Below are 22,186 nucleotides of genomic sequence, written 5' to 3' on the forward strand. Positions count from 1 at the left end.
GTAACACCCAATGATTGAGATATTTTTGAGATATTTGAGATATTTAGCATAAATACTTTAAAGAAAACACACAAAATTTGTGTTCGATCTTAACGCTAGTCTCGATCTTAACGCCTGTCCGCTAGCCAATGGCTAGTGAAAATTTGCGCGGACTAGTAGAAATAATGCAGTATGCTACTAGTCCGATTGGCTAGTGAAAATATTCGCTGGTGAAAAGTTTTGGTTTACAAAATGGCGGTTGGTGACGTCACTCTGAAATACTGCAAATATTTGCTTGCCAGAGGCGAAATTGCGCGAAGAAGGCTGCTAAGTCGGTCAATGAACACGTGACTACTTTTTTCTCGCAACTTTGCTAGACATGACACGTGTAGTAGTGAACATGCCTGCACAGAGATCAGAGAAGCCAGCAATTCAAAACACTTATATTAATACGTCATCAGACAAGTGAAAAGTCAGTAAACTGGTCGGACTAGTGAAAAATCATGCGGGCTAGTGAAAAAAAAGTTAAGATCAACCCCTTGAAATTTTCAAATGAATGTAAAAAGTGTTTAACCCTTTGCTTTTCAACGTTTTTTTGGAAGTTAACTGCTCAAGGGGGGGCCGTTTTTGGATCAAATTCAATCAGCTGTTACGTGTTATCCGCTGATGCTATTTGAACAGAAGTTGCACTGGTGTGAAAGCAAATCATTTGTATATAAGTTTGAAAAGTCATTATTTTAAAATTTTATATGTTAAACTTGATATTTCAATTTTTGCAAAGGTACCCAAAAACGACAATTTTGATTTAACTTGCCGCTATTTAATTACCGTGCTAATCCGATTTCATGCAAACTTCTGAATAACAAAGAGCTCGATCGAACGCACGAAGTGTGTGTGCGGTGTGCCGAATCATTGCATTGATTAGAATTTACGACTTGCGAGCAAATCTTATTGTAAGCTACTCACTGATTCTAAAATAGTTACAATCAAAGTAACATTGTTACACGAATTTGAAAAAAAAACAAAACTGCGTTTGTTGTCTTACATTTTTATCCTAAACTAATGCATTCCCAAACTCATGGCTAGCTTCTAGTTTTATGGAACCAAATTTCTCATAAGTAACACCTTAGCCTGCTTGAATAGCTGTTTACATCTTCGTTTGTGTATTTAGGTCTACAATTGAGTTTGTAGTATGAATATTTTTAGTAGAGAGAAGACAGTTGAACAAGTTGTTGAAATTATCTGAAATTTCTAAGTTCAAATTAGGTGCTTTTGAAATTGTGGATTTGTGTCAAGTCGCATCACAAATATCATGCAGGCCACATCATAAGTCATTTCGCTTACGGGTGTTTATAAACATGACTCATAAATTACATCCACAAAAAATACAGCATTTATATCAACAAAGCTAAGTTCGAAGCTCACTTTTTATTGAAGATTGTGTCAATCAATTCGAAATAATGCAACAGCGAATTGCCGCCAGCGTCGAAATAATGCAACAGCGAATTGAGGAACGTGCGTAAACAAAGGAAATGTGAAATAACCCACAGTCAGCAAATCTACATAAATTTAACGTTTACAAATGTTGAATCAATGTAAAAGGACTGGATTGCTGACTGGGTCCTTATTGTTTGAAGCACTAAAAATACGCGTAATATCGACAACATCAGCAAGGCAGTGATTATGTTTCTGGCCAAAAAAAAAAAAATAACTTTTGACTTCAAAGATAAAAATGATTATAACGAAGCTTCAAAGTTTGTCGTAAAACATTTTACAGAGATACAATAAACATAATCATTTTGTGCCAGATTGTGAGAAGACTTCCTAGATTCTTTCCAACCATTTGCATGATTGCAAATTATTTTCTATAACTCTATATTGCTAAAAAATGGCTTCTTTGTTGAAACAACGTGGCTACAATTCTATAAGAAATTCTTAGGCCTACTACATTGAAGTAATGAAATTTTTTTTGTGATTTTGCTGATGACGTTTTACAATATCCGAGAAGTAAAAAATAATAATGATGAATTATTTTATAAAACCGTGGTTTGCAAGTGCTTCACAAAAAATTGTTGAGGGAAAATTTACTATTAGACGTAAAACGTTTGTAAAAGAAAATTGTCGGTTTACGTATTTATAATGTTTATTGCGCTGTTATCGAATTATAAACTGCCTGTATTGTCTACCTTTGTGGTTGCCGGCCAGCTTAGAGCAGCATGCAAACCATGCGTTTTTGGTATTTGCATCGTGTTATGATTCTCGAAAATCTCCCACAAGGTCTTTATTTTTATCGTGATATTTTTGTGCCTTGTCTGTCCTGAACTTGAAGTCATTGTGCAGCACAATCCACACCGGTTTTTAGACTCAGTCTTCATTGAAAATCTTTTGTGTGGTGCATCATTTCAAGTAGTGTCTTCCCCTAAACTGTTACACAAATCGCCCAGAACCAGAACCATCGTGTTATCTTACAGCAGTTGAGAGCCCGTTATTGTATGTGTGGAATTATTACTGTAGATGTCTGACTAAATTCATGCCAAAGTTGAGCAAATTCTGCTTTCGGGATCCTTGCCGTTATTTACGGTATTTTTTGTTGATAAGTTTGGGCAGCATTTTTCCAAGATAAATGAAGACATCGGTATTGTTCGTCACTTAGATTTAGTTTTCTCAGCATTGTTTATTCATTCTTTGATCCACTAGTTTGTCCCACTTTTGGTATAATCGGATCGTTTATAGCCTAAATGGCGGGTCTTCACAATAGCCGGCCTCTTATACATTGGCGCAACGTATTCAGATGTTGAATCAATGATGAAGAAAGCTGATTTGTTGTTTGTCTTATGTGACGCCTAACTTTATGCCTCGTCTACAGTACAAAATATTTTGTAATGTACATTGTGTACATTGTACATTTTGTTTGTAGGCCTACATTACAAAATATTTTGTAATGTAGATGAAGCATTATCATCTTTATTTTGCGCTCTTTGGAACAAAACACAGTGCACTGTGAAACAAAAATACAGGACATAACAACAAGTAGGCGACATAAATCAGTGAAGGGACGCCATCGAGTTAGCTGCTACGTGTAAATGAAGCCTATCTCATAATTTTGAGTATCTCACAATTACTGTTTGCAAAAACGCTATTTCTCCGGCTTCTCCCAAAAGCATTTGCAGTGATACATTTCCTCAATTGCAAGTTTTGTCAATGAGAGCATTTCCATAGAACGTTTATTTCGAAACCAAGTTTTCGTGTCTTTATCCAAGAGAAGATTTCTTATTGTAACGTTTTTTATTCGTCAATGAATATTATCTGCTTGAAACAACTGTTTTGAATAGTTTGTGGCCTCCATAGTCTACTATTTTGATCGTGGATTGCTATTCTTCTTTGTAGAGCTGATAACGCAAAAAACGTTTGCTATTATTGTTTCTAATTAACAGCTTTGCGATCACTGGCTTTTCTTTGTAGCATAAGAAATAACGCGCTTTGTATTATTGAGGTCAAACCAAACAAAAGAAAGCAAGAGAATGCTTCTCTCTGCTCGCGCATATCGATGCACGAAGCAATTATGAGCTTATGGCTTGTCATCGCAATGTAATCCATTTCACGCTTTGCTGGAAGTTAGCTAGAAATAGCAAAAATTCACCAAAATCTTGAATTTACAAGAAAACTACACAACTTTTAGCATCAAATTTAATATCATCAGATCCGCCTGGCAATTTTAGGAAAAGTCAAGAAAAACCAAGTGCATGGCGTTACTGTGCTTCAAATAATTAAAGGAAATATGAGGGGGGGGCCAAATCCGGCCTCCCTTTGAGGAGCAAAGTGTTAAAGTAGCTAGCGTAGCCTACCGTACCTTATGGTAGGCTTGCATTTTGTCGGCTTACATTTGATGAGTATGGAGTTCTTAGACTACACTACCTCAGAGATTGTGAGTAATGTTGCATTGTTGAAAATATATTTGCAAAGGCCAAATTTGGGAAAATTTTGTTCGCCTCCCCCCCCCCCCAAAAAAAAAATGTTTTACTTTCCTACGGCTATGATTTCAGGTCTCTCACTATCAAGGAAATTCAGTTCTATTTCGAAATTTTAAGGACTTTTAACACTCACTAACGCCATTGACTGTCATTTTAGATTTAAGCTTTGTCTGTCTCCTGATTTATATTTTAGTTATAAATTGCTCTATCATGCTTGTATGAGATTTTACGCCCTTTATTTTTATTATTGTTCCGTAGTTGCGGTTACCACATTTTAGTCGTCGTTTGCTGCTGCGAATCCTTCCGAAGTTTACCATGACAGAATTGTTTTGTAAGCAAGTTAGCTAATGTTTTAATGTGCAGTTTTTTTATCTGTAAATATCAGCAGCCGATTTGAGGTAGTAAGGGAATTCTTAAGTGTATAGTGAACATATTGTGCAATAGTTTTTGTTAGTGAAATCCGTGTGTGTTCGGTTTCAGTGCACTGTACAGTTAGCCTAGTTATTTTGTATTCTATTTTTCAAGACAATTAGGCTGTGAATAGTGATGAATTCTTGTGATTCAATGTGATCAGTACATGTGGAGCACATAAAAGTTTGGTAAGTGCACTGGCATGATGAGTGTTAACCGCTTCACAAAAAAGGAAAATCTTGTCAGAACGCGAGCGTCACGCTCCACGGCGCTGTGCGCGAAGCTGATACAGTTTACAAACTTTTTCATCGAGACGAAGAGGTGTCCTTCGTTCAGTTTACAAACTTTTCATCAAAAACGAAGAGATATCTTTCTCTTGCGGATTGAACAATAATTTATTTTTTGTGCCTTTATATTGATACTCTTGCGCTTTTGGTAGCTTATTGTGTATTTTGTGTAATTTATCTGTTTGGGGGCCATGGCTGATCAAGTGACTGAAAAAGAGCGTGGTTCGGGGGAGGTGTTGGGTAGGACAGATGGGCCTGGTTCGGTGGTAGCGGTGCATTCCACAGGGAAGGCTTCAAAATCAAAAAGCTCGGTTGAGGGTGTTTCTCAGGCTCACTCAACCAAAAGCCATCATTCTAGTCATAGTTCAATTAGTATTAAACGTAGAGAAGGCCGCATAAAAGTTGAATTGGCCAAACTCGCTTTGAAGCACCTCGATGAGGAAGAAGCTGAGAAAAGAAAAGTATTGGAAATGCAAAGAAATCAGATAAAAAGAAATATTGAAATGGCAGAAGTTGAGGCTGAATTGTGGGATAGCATGTCTCAAAGGAGTAGTTATGTCACCCTAGACTGCTATCCATCAAAGGGTAAGAAGTCTTCTCACATTGATCCTGTCGTATCTCAGTCTCCCCATATCGATCCAGTTGTGCCTCAGTCTCATCACATGAATCCGGTTGTACCTCAGTGTCGTCATATTGAAGTTGGAGATCGATTTCTCCCCAAACCCTCTGTGGAGAAATTCGAAGGTGACCCCATGGACTATTGGGCCTTTGTAAATCGATTTGAGGTCCATGTGGCAAATAAAGTTTATGATGATGATCTTCGATTGGTTTATCTGTTCCAACATTGCAGTAAATCTGTTTATGAAAAGGTGAAGCATCTTGCCAGTGAACGAAACAAGTCTCAAGCGTACAGTATGGTGTGGCGTGAGTTGTATAGTAGGTACGGCCAACCACACGTTGTCTCACGGTGTTGTGAGCGTCGTCTTTTAGAATTTTCTAGAATTTTGCAAAATGATGCAGAAGCATTAGAAAGTTTTGCAGTTTTAATGAAAAGATGCTTGGCAGCAATGGAGGATGCTGGAACACCTTCACCCATGAATTCTGTGGACTTCATTAGTTCTCTTGTTAATAAACTTTCTGTGGATCTAAGAAAAGATTGGGTAGATAAAGCTATGATTGTGCAAGAGGACTACGGGAGAGTGGCTGAGTTTTCAGACTTTGCAGAATTTGTTATTCATCAATCACTGAAGGCTAACTCAGTGTATAGTAAAATGCTATTTCCAAAAATTGTAAGGAGTAATACAAACGACAGTGGCCGTAGTCACCGGGTATTGACAGCTCTTGCTGATGAATCATCCAAACCCATCCCTCATTCAAAATTTGATCAAAAGCGTTGTGTTTGTTGTAATGCAGAGCACAAATTAGATAACTGTGCTCTATTTAAACAAAAAACTCCTAGGGAGCGAATAATGTTTGCATCGAAACTTGGATTGTGTTTTAATTGTCTATACCGAGGCCACAGAGCAAACCAATGCAAACTTACTGTGAGATGTAACTTAGATAAGTGCCGTGGTATGAGTCACCATCGCTTGTTACATTTGCCCCCCACTGGCCCAAGAAGTGCTTCGATGGTAGCGAATAATCCCGAAGCAAGAAATTGTATGCAATGTTCACTTGTTCCTATGAATTCCTTACCTTATTTGGATATCGTACCTGTAAGGGTACGTAATGGTGAAAAAGAGACACGAACTTATGCTTTGTTGGACTCCGGTTCCAACAAATCATTTTGTGAGCAAAGTTTGCTGGATGAGTTGAATGTGAGTTGTGCTGATAATGTGGAAACTCAATTTACTTTAAGAACTCTCACCACCAGTCATCCTGAAGTTATTAATACTTCATCTGTTAATTTAACTGTGCTTCCTTTGGTAGAAGAAGGAGAATATGAACTTAATGGCCTTGCTGTGTTGGATGAGATTCCAGCCAAACCCAACAATCTGCCTGATGCCACTTTGTTGAGTGAGTTAGATTATTTGCATGGTGTTTCTTTTCCTAATTTAGTGACTGGAGATGTGACGTTGCTGTTAGGCAATGACAATGTGATGCTGCATCGGTGTCTTGAAAGTAGATTCTCCCCTGACTCAACAAAGTACCCTGACGCAGTGAAGACGCCATTAGGCTGGCTATTGAAAGGTCCTGCCTTGGTTGAGCAGCAAGAAATTTCCAGTTCTGGATTCTTTTCATCGGCATTTGACTATAAGGATTCTCAATTGCTGTCTGATGTAATTATTGATGATGAAGGAACTATGTATCCTTCACCGTTGGAACATGACATACCCCATGTTGAAGATTTGCTCACATGGATTGGTAACAACAAAGAAGCAGCAGAGTTTGGGTTGAAATACTCAAAAGAAGATGTAATTGCTCATGACATGATGAAACGCCATATTGTCCATTCCGATGGGCATTATGAGCTACCTCTTCCCTGGAAAAATGATGCCGTTAAAATGCCTGAAAGTAAAAGCATGGCTGAAAAACGTCTATCTACATTAAAAAAACGGCTATTGCGAGATGATGAGCTTTGCAAACGTTATGTGAAACAGATGGAAGATTACGTTGAGAAAGCTCATGCTGAAATTGTGCCTGAAAATGAAATTAACACCAAAAATAAAACATGGTATCTGCCACACCACCCAGTCATAAATCCAAAAAAGCCGGATAAGACGCGCATTGTGTTTGACTGTGCTGCAAAATCACATGATCAATCTTTAAATGATTATTTGATGAAAGGTCCCGATCTTGTCAATTCTTTGGTAGGTGTGCTGATGAGGTTTCGCAGCAACCGTGTTGCAATTGTTGCTGATATACAAGCGATGTTTCACCAAGTGAAAGTGACAGTGCGAGACCGTGATGCTCTCAGATTCTTATGGTGGCCTCATGGCGACATCAAGCAAAATTCTGTTCCTTATCGAATGCGAGTGCACTTGTTTGGTGCTCGTTCATCGCCTAGTTGTGCCGCCTTTAGCTTGCGCACATGTGCTCGAGAGTATGGTAAATTTTTTGACCCTAATGTTGCACAGAACGTGTTGAATTCTTTTTACGTGGACGATTTTCTTTCCGGCGCTAACAACAAAGATGCTGCAATAAAATTGGCCAGTGATACAAAACAGCTCTTATCTCTGGGCGGCTTCAATCTCACAAAATGGGTGTCCACTTGTAATGAAGTGACTAACTCCCTTCAAGAACCAGATGCGCCGAAACCTATGCAAGAATTGAACTTGGCCGGCAAGCAAGAGAGAGTGTTAGGGATAGTTTGGAATGTAGTTGATGATGATTTTCGCTTTTCCGTAAACCCTCCTGAGAGAATTCTGACACGACGTTCAATGTTGTCTATTATGAATTCCCTGTTTGACCCCTTAGGATTGGTCGTTCCAGTAGTTCTAGCCGCACGATTGTTGTTTCGTGAGACATGTAGGCTGGCTTTGGACTGGGATGAAAGAGTGCCCATTTCTATTAGCAAGAAATGGGAAACTTGGGTTAAAAGTCTAGCACAGTTGAGTGATGTACGCATACCACGTTTTTATGAGATGCGGGCTGACAACACGCCTATTGTTGGGAAGCAACTGCACATATTCGCTGATGCTTCTAATAATGCCAGAGGTTGTGTTTGCTATTTGCGTGCAATATATTCGGACGGAAGGGCTCAGTGTAACATTGTGACTGCAAAATCCTTTTTAGCCGACTCCGAGAAACGCACGATTCCACAGCTTGAACTTGAAGCTGCATTGGATGCCGTAAGAATGGCGCAAAACGTTAAACGCCAGTTATAGTTAAATGACTGCACCTGTATATTTTGGTCTGATTCTGCCGCAGTGTTGCGTAGCTTGTTGGCAGATTGCAAAAGTTTTCCTGTTTACACCCGAAATCGTTTGTCAAAAATTCAAGCACATACATGTGTATACGACTGGCGATATGTCCCCACAGAGTTGAATCCAGCTGATCAAGCTTCTCGTGGACTCACTGCTGAAGCCATGTTAAAGTCCGATATGTGGTTGGAAGGCCCTGACTTTTTAAAATTAAACCCAGAGAGTTGGCCTAAGCCATTGGATAATCTGAAGCCAAATTCTTGTACTTATAAACTCTTTGATGCTGTCAATGAAGCTAAGGTTTTTTCTAGTCTATCTGAGGTTGACTGCAAACCAACCGATCGATTACTTCTTCAGTTTTCATCTTTACATAAACTGAATGTGTCCACAGCATGGTTGTTACGTTTCAAAAACTATTTGAGATCGAAATGCAATGGAGCGAACTTCGCTGTTAATGGACCAGTTTCGGCAACCGAATTATATAACAGTGAAATTGCACTCGTTAAATATGTGCAACGTAATCAATTCCCTTTGTGGTTCAAACACTCAAATAACTTGAATGTAAATGCTCAATTAAAGAAATCAGATGCTTTGCACAAGCTTGACCCCGTTTTGGTTGAAGGAGTTCTGAGAGTTGGTGGACGACTTGACAACGCCAACATGTGTTACAATGCAAAGCATCCAATGATTGTGCCACAGGACTCGCACTTTACTAGATTATTAATTGACCATTATCATCGCAATGTTGGACACTTGGGCGTCACCTCTACTCTAAATGCTATGCGTCAGCGTTATTGGTGCGTGAACTCTCGAGTTATAATTCGCCGTTTTATTAGTAAATGTGTCTCTTGTTTGAAGAGAGAAGCCAGATTAGGTCAACAAGTTATGGCTGATCTTCCCTCTGCCCGACTGCGAGTACATGAACCTCCATTTAGTCATTGTGGCATTGATTTCTTTGGCCCACTGCGCGTCAAAGTGAAGCGCACCGAACACAAGCGCTATGGCTGTATATTTACCTGTATGACAAGTAGAGCTGTTCACCTCGAGCTTGTTCCTGATATGACAACCAGATCCTTTATCAATGCTTTGAGACGTTTTATTTCAAGACGTGGACCAGTGTCCCAAATCTACACAGACAATGGTACCAATTTTGTCGGTGGCGAACGTTTGTTGCGAGAAGCAATAGCCGAATGGAACGTGGTTCAGATACATGATTATCTTCGGCAAAACGCCGTAGAATGGAGTTTCAACCCACCCACAGCCAGCCATTTTGGAGGTTGCTGGGAGAGAATGATTAGGACAGTGCGTAGGATATTAACGACTGTACTAAAGGATCGAGTAATCACCGACGATACCCTGAGTACCGCACTTACTGAGATAGAATGCATAGTGAATTCTCGTCCATTGACTGATGTGCCGTTGGAGGCAGGAGAAGAGTTACCTTTGACTCCCAATCATTTGCTAAAATTGAACACTGTTGTTGCTCTTCCCCCTACTCTATCGAATGAAAAGGATTGTTATGCTAGAGAAAGGTTCCGTGTCGTTCAGTACCTTGCTGATCAGTTTTGGGATAGGTGGCTACAAGAATACCCCCACACAATTATGACCCGCCAAAAATGGCACGAACTGAGACGAAATGTCACAGTGGGCGACATTGTTTTAATTGCTAGTGAGGATTCCGCTAGGTGTGATTGGCCTCTGGGTAGAGTAATTAGTGTTAATCATGATAAACATGGCGTCGTTCGTAGCTGTTCTGTACTTACACAAAAGGGTGTACGTGAACGACCTATTGTGAAACTGTCCATACTAATTCCTGCTAAGGAGTAGTGTTGATGTAATCGTTTTTTTTTTTTTTTTTTCTATTGTATTGCAATGCTCTTGCTACACGATCCGCTTTCTCTGTCGTTTAGTCATTGTGATGCAGTATGTAATCGTAAAATCTTCTGTATCGTGTTTGTAAAAATGTGTACTGATTCTGCAGTCCCCATTTTGGTGGGGGAGTGTATGAGATTTTACGCCCTTTATTTTTATTATTGTTCCGTAGTTGCGGTTACCACATTTTAGTCGTCGTTTGCTGCTGCGAATCCTTCCGAAGTTTACCATGACAGAATTGTTTTGTAAGCAAGTTAGCTAATGTTTTAATGTGCAGTTTTTTTATCTGTAAATATCAGCAGCCGATTTGAGGTAGTAAGGGAATTCTTAAGTGTATAGTGAACATATTGTGCAGTAGTTTTTGTTAGTGAAATCCGTGTGTGTTCGGTTTCAGTGCACTGTACAGTTAGCCTAGTTATTTTGTATTCTATTTTTCAAGACAATTAGGCTGTGAATAGTGATGAATTCTTGTGATTCAATGTGATCAGTACATGTGGAGCACATAAAAGTTTGGTAAGTGCACTGGCATGTTGAGTGTTAACCGCTTAATTCGTTGTTTATGTATTTATGTTCGTTGTATTATTATTCCACAGTAAACCGTCCTGCAAAAATCTACTGAGTGTGTCCAGTGTTGCCAGGTCGCGTTTACTCACAAAAAAGGAAAATCTTGTCAGAACGCGAGCGTCACGCTCCACGGCGCTGTGCGCGAAGCTGATACAATGCTCATGCGTCTGAATATCAACCTGGTGCATCAAACGTTTAGCTGCTGCTTCTTCAGAAAGTGAGTTAATGTTACATTACAGATGTTTATGTTTTTTTTTACGCTTTGCAGGTAGTAACTACGGTAAATCATACTTAAAAAAGATTAGAACCTTCTAATTATTCAACTGCTCAGTTTTAATTTTTAAAACTTGTTTGTTTTGCTCTAAACGCTTCCACATACATTTTGTGTGCAGAAATACTTTAGTTTGTAAAATAGAATCATGTTTATTAGACCAATTTATGATGATTTTTAAAGCATAACCTAACGATTAACCAATATATAGAACGTGTAGTTGTTTGGTTTGAGTTCACGATCTAGAGTTCTAGACTTGGCTTGTTACCTTGTTCAGTTGAGTAACTGACTATTGAGTAACGTGTGGATGTTCATTTAACAGCGATGAAAAATAACAACGGTTGGAGAAAACGATTGTACCGAAACTGTGTGGAGAGTTATGCGACTTTTAATGAATGACGATCTGGCCGCTCAGATTAATTGGACTGGGAAAAATGTAAAAACTGCTTTTCTTGATCTGAAAATAAAAAAAGTGTTATTTGGTAAGTTTGTATTTATATAATTGTATATTTACGTAGTTTTACGAGCTATCGTCAGTAATAAGTGCTGCCAATGCTAACACCATGCATACTACAGTACGATGGTGGAAAATGCCAGGCCTCTTTGTTTTTATGAATGCAAGTTAAATATAAATCAAATCAACTGAGGATTGATAAATTGGAAGTTTTATCAAGGAATGGAATATTTTTCTGTAATATAAACGTTAAAATGTGACAACGTCCAGTATTAGATCAGCTTCTACTATTTAGCCCTGCCTTCCCAATATCACATGCGTGGATGTTGTTGCTGGATAAAACACGGGTTTCAGCTAGAGATGCACAATACAGAATATCGAATCTTAAAGATTCGAATCTGAATGTATTCGAATCGCATTTGCAGTTTCTTTTCGGATATCAGGATTCGAAAATAAATCTGTTAAATGAACAGTGTGCGACGTTAAACAAATGTAAAGTTGATATTTTCCGTCTTGCGCGCCGACTTTTTTCGTCATGGACTGTTTGTTCCAAGCGCCTTTTTTCTTCCTTCATAGGGTTCACGCAGTTATCAGAACTGCAGACACGCAGTGCGTTCCCGTACGAGTGAATAATTTGTGTGTGCGCCCACGAATGATTCATTACGTCTTACAAATCCTACATTGATGTAACAGCTCACTGCTTGGACACCAAGAGTGGTCAGTTACAAACTTTTGTTATAGCTACTAAGCAAGTCATGGACTCACACACTGATGATAATGTAGCATATTGGATTGAGTCCACACTTGAGGAGTATTGACTGAGCCCTAGTCAAATATTTGCTGTGGTGTCAGACAACGGTAGCAACATGGTTCGTGCATGTGATATTTTAACTGAACGGCATAACTGGACACATGTTTGATGCTCGGCACATACTCTGCAATTGTGTATCAAAGATGCTTGTTCCTTACCTGCTATAACATCTGCTCTTGCAGCTGCAAGGCACCCGATGCAATATTTTAAGCAGCCACATAAGGCAGCAGAAGCTTTGCGATTATTACAGCGGCAACAGCAACAGGGTGAAACTGAAAGTGGTACAAACATATTTGTACAAATGTTTTTGCTTTTTGTTCGATATTATTTGGAAAAAATTGCCGCATAATTTCAGAATAGATTCGAAATTCTGGATTCGAAATTGAGTATTCTAGAATAGCCAGGTATTCTCTATTGTGCATCCCTAGTTTCAGCAGTACCTTATCATAAAAAATGTTTCAATAATGCTGAGTTTATCACTGATGAATTAGGCTACCGGTATATTATATATATCACTTATGTTATCGAAAGCGTTACGTAACGTTTTGCTTGAACCTGCTCCCCCCAATGTGACGCTAACGTAACGCTTTGCATAACCCCCCCCCCCCGTCGAAGGCGTTACGTAATACTTGAACGTTCCCTAATTACAATTTTTTGACGTATTTTTTATATTACTACGCGTCTTGCTACGTCATTGGAGGTTTATACCAATATAAAGTACATTTAATTGTGAGTTAGTAGTGTAACTAAGTTGTTGTGAGCGAAATTGTTTTCACAGAGAGCTCATTTTGTATTATTGCAGATGTGATTCGAAGGCAAGCCAAGGCGACGGACAAAGATATCGAATCTGCAATGAAGCGATATTTGAAGGCGGCTGGTGACAGAAACAAAAAAAAAAAGAAATGGGCAAACAAAACTTTCGGCGCAGATAAAAATTCCGACAATACATGAACGCTATCTGTTTTTTGATTGTTTGTTGACCTTTTAGTGTTCACTTTTAATATGTTTACTGTTGTTATTCAAACGTGTTTTCGGAGGGGTGTTTTGCCGCCAGTCCTAATCCCTAACATTGCCCCGAACCCAAGCTCTTTGTCGTCAAAACGACCTGTTCCCAGTTTTTTTTCATATTTACCTAATGGATGTCGAAACGCAATAATCACTAGTGATTGTTGATATACTGCATATATCCTACGTGGGTTTACGATTTTTTCATGCAATGGTAGGCTATGTTATGAGGTTCCAAAACAAAACTTCGTTCCTAAACTTTTCATCAAATTTTCCTATAATTCAACTGATGATCCACATATGCACATATGTTATGAGGGTTTGAATTTTGTGTTATCTGGCTTTGAAGGTTACCAGCATGATAGCCACAACAAATGTGCAAACGAAAATGCGTTGTGGTTGTCGTTCAGGCGGCCCTTCCCTATAATTGTGGTTGCCGTGTTGGCAACCATCAAAGCCAGATAGCACGAAAAACTCATTAATTTGAATTTCTCTGCTGGCTGTGTATTAATCTTTATTACATCATAGAGTAGAGTGGAAGCAATAGTGTTCTTGATGTTGCAATGTATTTTCTTCCAGTGCTGTGATTTTGACGTATTGGAATACCTAACATATATGCTTATTTGTAAAAGCCTCACAGCTGTTAAGTGAATTTTGACAGTTTTCGCGCAAACAATAATTTTTAAGGAAATAATAATAATAACATTCAATAAAAGCCCAACAGCTGTTCAGTGAATTTTGACGGTTATCGCACAAACAATAATTTTTAAGGAAGAAATTCTGTTAAAAAAAACTTTCTTGGTTTTCGAAACTAGTTGTATAACTTTACAGTTATATATTACTATATATACTATAGTTATATATAACGATATATAACTAAATATATCTAAAACAATGAAAACTATTAATACAGTAGAATTCGCCTATAACGGCACCTCTAGGGGATTGCAGAAAACTGACGTTATAGCCGAATTGGCGTTATAGACGAACTACCGCAAACTATTCCAAAACTGTCTTTTGATTAAAGAAAGAGGTGTACAATCCAGTCAGGTTTACTGCGTACCACCAAACTGGCAAAAGTCACGCAGAAAATACAGTAAACAAAGAAATTGTTTAAAAAAATAACCTACAGCGAAAGATACAGGAAATTTGCACAATACAGCTCGTTACATACAGTACCGTAGTAGACAAGTTCATTGTTTATTAGAAAAAAGGCATTGATCTTCAGCTGTTTCGGTTTTGACACGGATTTCTCTACCACATAGCGTTCAGCTTTTTCTAAATAATGTAGGATTTGCTCGCTATCGTCGTGATTTCGGAAGTATCGGTCTAGTTGTCTGATTGACTTCAAGGCTTCTACTGGGGTTAAAATGGCTTCTACAGGAATGTCAGCTGTAGAGCTGCTTTTTACACGTGATAGTTTTTCACGCAGGAAAAAGTTAATTCAGTTAATCAAAGTCCCTGCTGCAAACGACGTAGCAAAATAAAGGGAAGACATTTTGCAAGCAGCAGCGCTAACTGGATTAAAAAACTGACCGTTCGTGGTGAAGGTGATGGCTTAAAGTGACGTTATAAACGAACAAAAGACGTCTGGGGACCAATAAAGGGTGCTGTTACATGCGAATTGACGTTATAGGCGATGCTGTTGTAGCCGAACTACAATGTACGTAAAAGATAGGAATTCTGCCGGGACCGAGCGAAATGTGACGTAATAGGCGAATTGACGTTATAAACGAAGCCGTTATAGGCGAATTCTACTGTACTACAAAAAGTGCTCAATGCCAAGCAAAAAGGCAAAGCAGAGCGAATTAAATCAAATATAGTTATTAAAGCAAAGGAAGCAATAAAGCTGGCGGAGGCTTCAGATAGTAATAGTAATTCGTCGGCAGCAATGGCCGAGTGGTTAGCGCGTTGGGCTCGCAGTCGAGAGCCTGCATGTTCGACTCCAGCCACCGGCACTTGCTGTTGTTTCTCTGGGCAAGAAACTTTACGATAATTGCCTCTACCCAGTGATCGATTTCGAGTAATGGGTAGTACCAAATTTAAGTCATAAGTAGAGTAGACAACCGGAAACAGACATTGCCGTCGGCTGCAGCGTGGGTTAGGTGTACGTCGGAAGGCGTACACCGATGCATAGCGCTCAAGTCCGCTTTCCCGCAATGCAGGATAAAGATAAACAAACAAACAAACAAAACTATATTTGATTGAACTAAATATATCTATATATAGTTATATAACTATAGTTATGATACTGTAGTATGTAGTACACAATTCGTTTATAATCGGGAGTAAATTTTACTTACCCTCACCCTAAGGTAAATCGTGCAAGCAAAAATTTGAATCACACTCACACCCATTACAGTTTCGAAAACCAAGAAAGTTTTTTTAATAGAAATTCTTCCTTAAAAATTATTGTTTGCGCGATAACTGTCAAAATTCACTTAACAGCTGTTGGGCTTTTATGAAATAACCTCATGTTTATAGTCTAGCTTTGCTCTCACATGGCTCGGACTTGTAAATTGTTTTGTTATTTGTATTATAAATGATCATAAAAACCGCCATTCATTAATTACTGAAACATTTTTTAGCATTGTAGGCCATTACGAAAATGGAGCTGTGGGAAGACTGTGTATTAAAAATCTTCATTGTTTTCGTTGTTTTACATTCTTGAATTGCGTCTGGCTTTAATCGCAAAAAGACAATTAATACACAAAATGCTTCCAAAAGTTTTAGTGTTTTGTTTTGGTAATTTCGCAAAACAACAGCTGCTGATGGTGGCCGAAAAAAAGGGCTTCAGCAGGGTGGCATTCGTCAGCCAAGCGACAGCGCGCGCAGCCGGAAAAACGTGCCAGTAAGTTTAGCAAAATTCGTTGACATACAGACAGCGCGCCGTTAACTGACTTGAGCGACTTTCGTGTTCTAGGCGTTTACGCGCCGCCAACTTTATTGTCGATTTTCGCCAGCGTTACGCCGGTTAAACGATGAGCAGATCGGTGGCGGCTGGCTGGCGATTATCGCTGGCGCGTCGCCAATAACTTCGCTAGCGTGGAGCTGGTTAGACGCCAATCTTTGCTACTTGGGGATGTTGGCTTACAACACCCCTGACGTCGCATATTATGTTTAACGTAGACGTGGTTGTTGGCTTACAACACTCCTGACGTCGCATATAATGTTTAACGTAGACGTCGTTGTTGGCTTACAACACTCCTGACGTCGCATATTATGTTTAACGTAGACGACGTTGTTGGCTTACAACACTCCTGACGTCGCATATAATGTTTAACGCAGACGACGTTGTTGGCTTACAACACTCCTGACGTCGCATATAATGTTTAACGTAGACGTCGTTGTTGGCTTACAACATTCCTGACGTTGCATATAATTTTAACGTAGACGACGTTGTTGGCTTACAACACTCCTGACGTCGCATATAATGTTTAACGTAGACGACGTTGTTGGCTTACAACACTCCTGACGTCGCATATTATGTTTAACGTAGACGACGTTGTTGGCATACAACACTCCTGACGTCGTATATAATGTTTGACGTAGACGTCGTTGTTGGCTTACAACACTCCTGACGTCGCATATAATGTTTAACGTAGATGACGTTGTTGGCTTACAACACTCCTGACGTCGCATATAATGTTTAACGTAGACGACGTTGTTGGCTTACAACACTCCTGACGTCGCATATAATGTTTAACGTAGATGACGTTGTTGGCTTACAACACTCCTGACGTCGCATATTATGTTTAACGTAGACGTCGTTGTTGGCTTACAACACTCCTGACGTCGCATATTATGTTTAACGTAGATGACGTTGTTGGCTTACAACACTCCTGACGTCGCATATTATGTTTAACGTAGACGACGATGTTGGCTTACAACATTCCTGACGTCGTATATAATGTTTAACGTAGACGTCGTTGTTGGCTTACAACACTCCTGACGTCGCATACTATGTTTAACGTAGATGACGTTGTTGGCTTACAACACTCCTGACGTCGCATATTATGTTTAACGTAGACGACGATGTTGGCTTACAACACTCCTGACGTCGCATATAATGTTTAACGTAGACGTCGTTGTTGGCTTACAACACTCCTGACGTCGCATATTATGTTTAACGCAGACGACGTTGTTGGCTTACAACACTCCTGACGTCGCACATAATGTTTAACGTAGACGACGTTGTTGGCTTACAACACTCTTGACGTCGCATATAATGTTTAACGTAGACGACGATGTTGGCTTACAACACTCCTGACGTCGCATATAATGTTTAACGTAGATGACGTTGTTGGCTTATAACACTCCTGATGTCGCATATTATGTTTAACGTAGACGTCGTTGTTGGCTTACAACACTCCTGACGTCGCATATAATGTTTAACGTAGACGACGTTGTTGGCTTACAACACTCCTAACGTCGCATATAATGTTTAACGTAGATGTCGTTGTTGGCTTACAACACTCCTGACGTCGCATATAATGTTTAACGTAGATGACGTTGTTGGCTCACAACACTCTTGACGTCGCATATAATGTTTAACGTAGGTGACGTTGTTGGCGTACAACTCTCTTGACGTCGCATATAATGTTTAACGTAGACGACGTTGTTGGCTTACAACCCTCTTGACGTCGCATATAATGTTTAACGTAGATGACGTTGTTGGCTTACAACACTCCTGACGTCGCATGTATTGTTTAACGTAGACGACGTTGTTGGCTTACAACACTCTTGACGTCGCATATAATGTTTAACGTAGACAACGTTGTTGGCTTACAACACTCCTGACGTCACATATAATGTTTAACGTAGGTGACGTTGTTGGCTTACAACTCTCTTGACGTCGCATATAATGTTTAACGTAGACGACGTTGTTGGCTTACAACACTCCTGACGTCGCATATAATGTTTAACGTAGACGACGTTGTTGGCTTACAACACTCCTGACGTCGCATATAATGTTTAACGCAGACGACGTTGTTGGCTTATTTAACCCAATGAACCACTCGTATTGAGGATAATGTTTAACGTAGATGACGTTGTTGGCTTACAACACTCCTGACGTCGCATATAATGTTTAACGTAGACGACGTTGTTGGCTTACAACACTCCTGACGTCGCATATAATGTTTAGCGTAGACGACGATGTTGGCTTATTTAACCCAATGAACAACTCGTATTGAGGATAATGTTTAAAGTAGACGACATTGTTGGCTTATTCAATTCGATGAATCACTTGTACTGAGGATAATGTTTAACGTAGACGACGTTTTTGGCTTATAACCCAATGAATCACTCGTATTGAGGATAATTTCAGTGGCGTACGTCGGATTTTATTTCTGAAGAAAGGGAAGCCTTAATAATGTTTGCAAAAAAACTCAAAAATATTAAAGGACTATTACTACCAGCGATTGCCGCATAATCTTCAACTAATACATCTCTAAAAAAAACTAGACAAATGCGTTAAATATCAACAAAGTCCAAACATATGGAAGCATTTAAACTACAAAGTGGCTTATACGAAAATCATTGCAAAGTTTGTTTCTATTGCAGTTCATGGTCTGTGCTCCAAAGTTTGTTGCTACTGCCATATCGTGGAAAACTATACACACGTTTGTTTAATGAAAGATTTTGATGAATTCAATATCTGATGCATTCACAATCGTTTGAGGGGTTTTCTACAACTAGATGTTGACCACAAAACTTTGTCGGAATATGGAATAAAGTTGTTTTGTTATTCATGAGCATGTCATGTTTTTGTGATTAGTTGCTGTTGGTTTGAACTTTTATGTTTGGACTGAGAAAATCTCCGATAAGTTATACCTGGCCGTTTTGCATACTTGTAGAGGCATGGGCGCTCGAGCAACATATCCTCCCGTCCTGAAATCTACTATAGTGTGCCTTTATGTTTTTAGTGATAATGTCTTAAGTGTTTCTCAAACCACGGGATCGTAAATTCGGATCAATATAACGTCAGACATTGACTCCACAATCTTTTTGGACTCCATATCGACTTTGACTCCACAATCTTTTTGGACTCCACAATCGTTTTGGACTCCATATCGACTTTGACTCCATAACAATACAAAGCATTGTGAAGTTTAACTAAAAAACAAACTAAAAGACCTACGTTTGTTGCGTGAAACAAAAATCTTTTTGACCAAACAGCGTTTACGCTACGAGTCAACAACAAAATGTTGGAAATGCACAAATATTGAGCTTTTATTTCCATTTTTTCGATGGTCAATGTAATATGCAGACTTAGGCTACGTGTTTTCTCTATTGCAGGGGTGGGGAGCCTATGGCTCGCGAGCCATATAGGCTATGGCTCTTTTGACGACGGCATCTGGCTTGCATAAAAAATCCAATCTTCTAAAGTGCAAACCGCGAAAGTTTTATCTTAACTTTTCATTACAATTTAGAGCTGAAAATACGCTCAGAATGCACCAAATTAAATGTTTTTTTTTGTGGGGGAGACTCCCAAACCCCTTGCTGTTTTTTTCGTGTTGCGAAGACACGCTCCCACATTCACAACTCACCAGTGCCACCACATGTTAGTTGTATTAAGTGTTAAAGCGTCATAACTAGGGCAAGTTTTTGTTGCACTAAAATCGTGAGAAAGTTGCACTTAATTTTAACAAAAGTTGCACTAGAAAGTTGCATTTATGAAAGACCTCAAAAGACTAGACACAACCTGTTTCCGTTTGTGCGATCTTGGCCAAAAGCCAAGTCATACTTCCACTTCTAATTTAGTTCGGGCACTGTCGTGCTTGACTGGGGTTGTTGAACTTCTAGCTGCATGCCAACTGTTGCGTCATAGATAACATTGAGATGCAGTTCAGTTCAGTCGTTTTTATTTCTGACCATCACAGCAAAAACAATACACGTCAACATTGCAAAGGTCGAGAAAAAAGTAGAAGCGACAAAACGCGAACGTTAAAACGTGCTTGTGACCGAAGTAAGTTATTAAGTTGAAAGAAATTGGGCATGGTCGCAACACCTTCAGAAAAATTCAAGATTTGTTACTTTTTCCAACGTAGACTACTCCTACAGTTTCTTTAACTTAGCTACGTGTTGTTTCTTTCTGTATTTATAGAATCAATCTACGCTTCTAGTTCTAACACCAAACCGTACGTAGCCTAATCCTTAGAAAAATACTGCTGTTAAATTTTTAGCTTAAATTTAGCCTATGGTTTTTAGGTTTATTTGTGGCATATTCAACGCGGAGATCACAAAATGTGAAGATGGAAGAGATTTCTGAAATGGAATGGAAGATTTCTGAGATGGAATGAAAGATTTCTAAGATGGAATGGAAGAAAATCTCAGGATGGAAGATGGAAAAATCGTCTTCCATTTCATCCCATACCCTGGTTCTGGCGCCGCGATGTTAATTGTTTCGATCACCTGATGGATTGATTTTGTGATAATCCCCTGTCTGTAGCCTACCTGAAAACGCAAGTGGCCTTGTTGCAGCGACGCTGGTTATGTAGTACATAGGTGCAATCAACGTAAAGAGTTGATTGGTGGTACAGAACTTGAAAATAGACAAAACTGCGCTTTATTTTACTTGCGTCGTTTCTCAGTTTTACCATATTCGCATTTTTAATTGTAAATTTGATAAGTTTTTAATGGTAAATTTGATAAGTTTTTAATGGTAAATTTGATAAGTTTTTAATGGTAAATTTGATAAGTTTTTAATGGTAAATTTGATAAGTTTTTAATGGTAAATTTGATAAGTTTTTAATGGTAAATTTGATAAGTTTTTAATGGTAAATTTGATAAGTTTTTAATGGTAAATTTGATAAGTTTTTAATGGTAAATTTGATAAGTTTTTAATGGTAAATTTGATAAGTTTTTAATGGTAAATTTGATAAGTTTGGCTTTTTTTATGCGTTTGGTTATTTTCGGTTTCTGGTATTTAAAATTAAAGTTTAAAAAATCCTGTTTTAGCTTTTATTTGCAGCATTTATACGAAATCAGGTTTGAAATGGCAATTTCTATTCACGAATTCTAAATTGCATTCTGGTCTCATTTTGTCAATGGCGTTACTCGCCCATTGCCTTCCTGATTTTTTTCATGAACTTGTCTCGGTTGTTGAGAAGCATAAAGCAAGATAACTGATTACAGCAAAGATACATGCCAAAACCTGCCAAAAGATAATAAATGTTTGCTTGTACCAGCGAAACGTTCGAAGATGGTATTTGTTACTGCCAAGTTTCTTTACTTAAGGCCTCTGCATTATTGAAAGATTGCATGGCATTTTCAACAACACCAACAATAGTTTTCCACTTTCTTTTGGTTCATAAATATCAACGTCATTTAGTTTTCTGTTTGTATGCGAATGAAATAGTGAATATAAATAGTGAATATAAATAGTGAATAGAACCCTTTCACTCTATTTTCGTATGGAACTGATTTCTTTGTTACCTTTCTAGGAGGAGCAAATGAACTTGATCGCGAAGATCAATGAGATTGATGAGGAGGAGGTTCAGATGGAGAGGAAGTTGAATGAGATCAAGATCACTCAAGGAGCAATGAGCAAGAGATATACCAACACGGAGCAGAGCATCGCTGATCTCCAGTGAGCGAGTGACTTCTAAATATTGACTGGAAATGTTTTTTGAATAAACATTTTTGACGCTTGCACCGCTTCGGGGCATTTTGGTAATTTTCCATATCGTCTCCT

The 22,186-nt window shown here is 38.7% G+C and overlaps 2 protein-coding genes across 2 annotated transcripts in view; one reads left to right on the plus strand and one right to left on the minus strand.

Moving 5' to 3' along the window:
• The window catches only part of LOC145765718 (uncharacterized), a 1,283,504-nt gene that overhangs the window by 829,475 nt on the left and 431,843 nt on the right, over positions 1-22,186 (minus strand). The gene's annotated exons all lie outside the window — the stretch shown is intronic.
• Positions 4,840-10,338, plus strand: LOC145765611 (uncharacterized). The gene is made up of 2 exons (XM_082577446.1): positions 4,840-8,305; positions 8,630-10,338. Exons 1-2 carry the CDS (start codon positions 4,840-4,842, stop codon positions 10,336-10,338), a joined length of 5,175 nt encoding a protein of 1,724 aa, XP_082433572.1.

This window comes from Aplidium turbinatum, chromosome 2, assembly GCF_918807975.1.
Source record: "Aplidium turbinatum chromosome 2, kaAplTurb1.1, whole genome shotgun sequence".
NCBI lineage: Eukaryota > Metazoa > Chordata > Ascidiacea > Aplousobranchia > Polyclinidae > Aplidium > Aplidium turbinatum.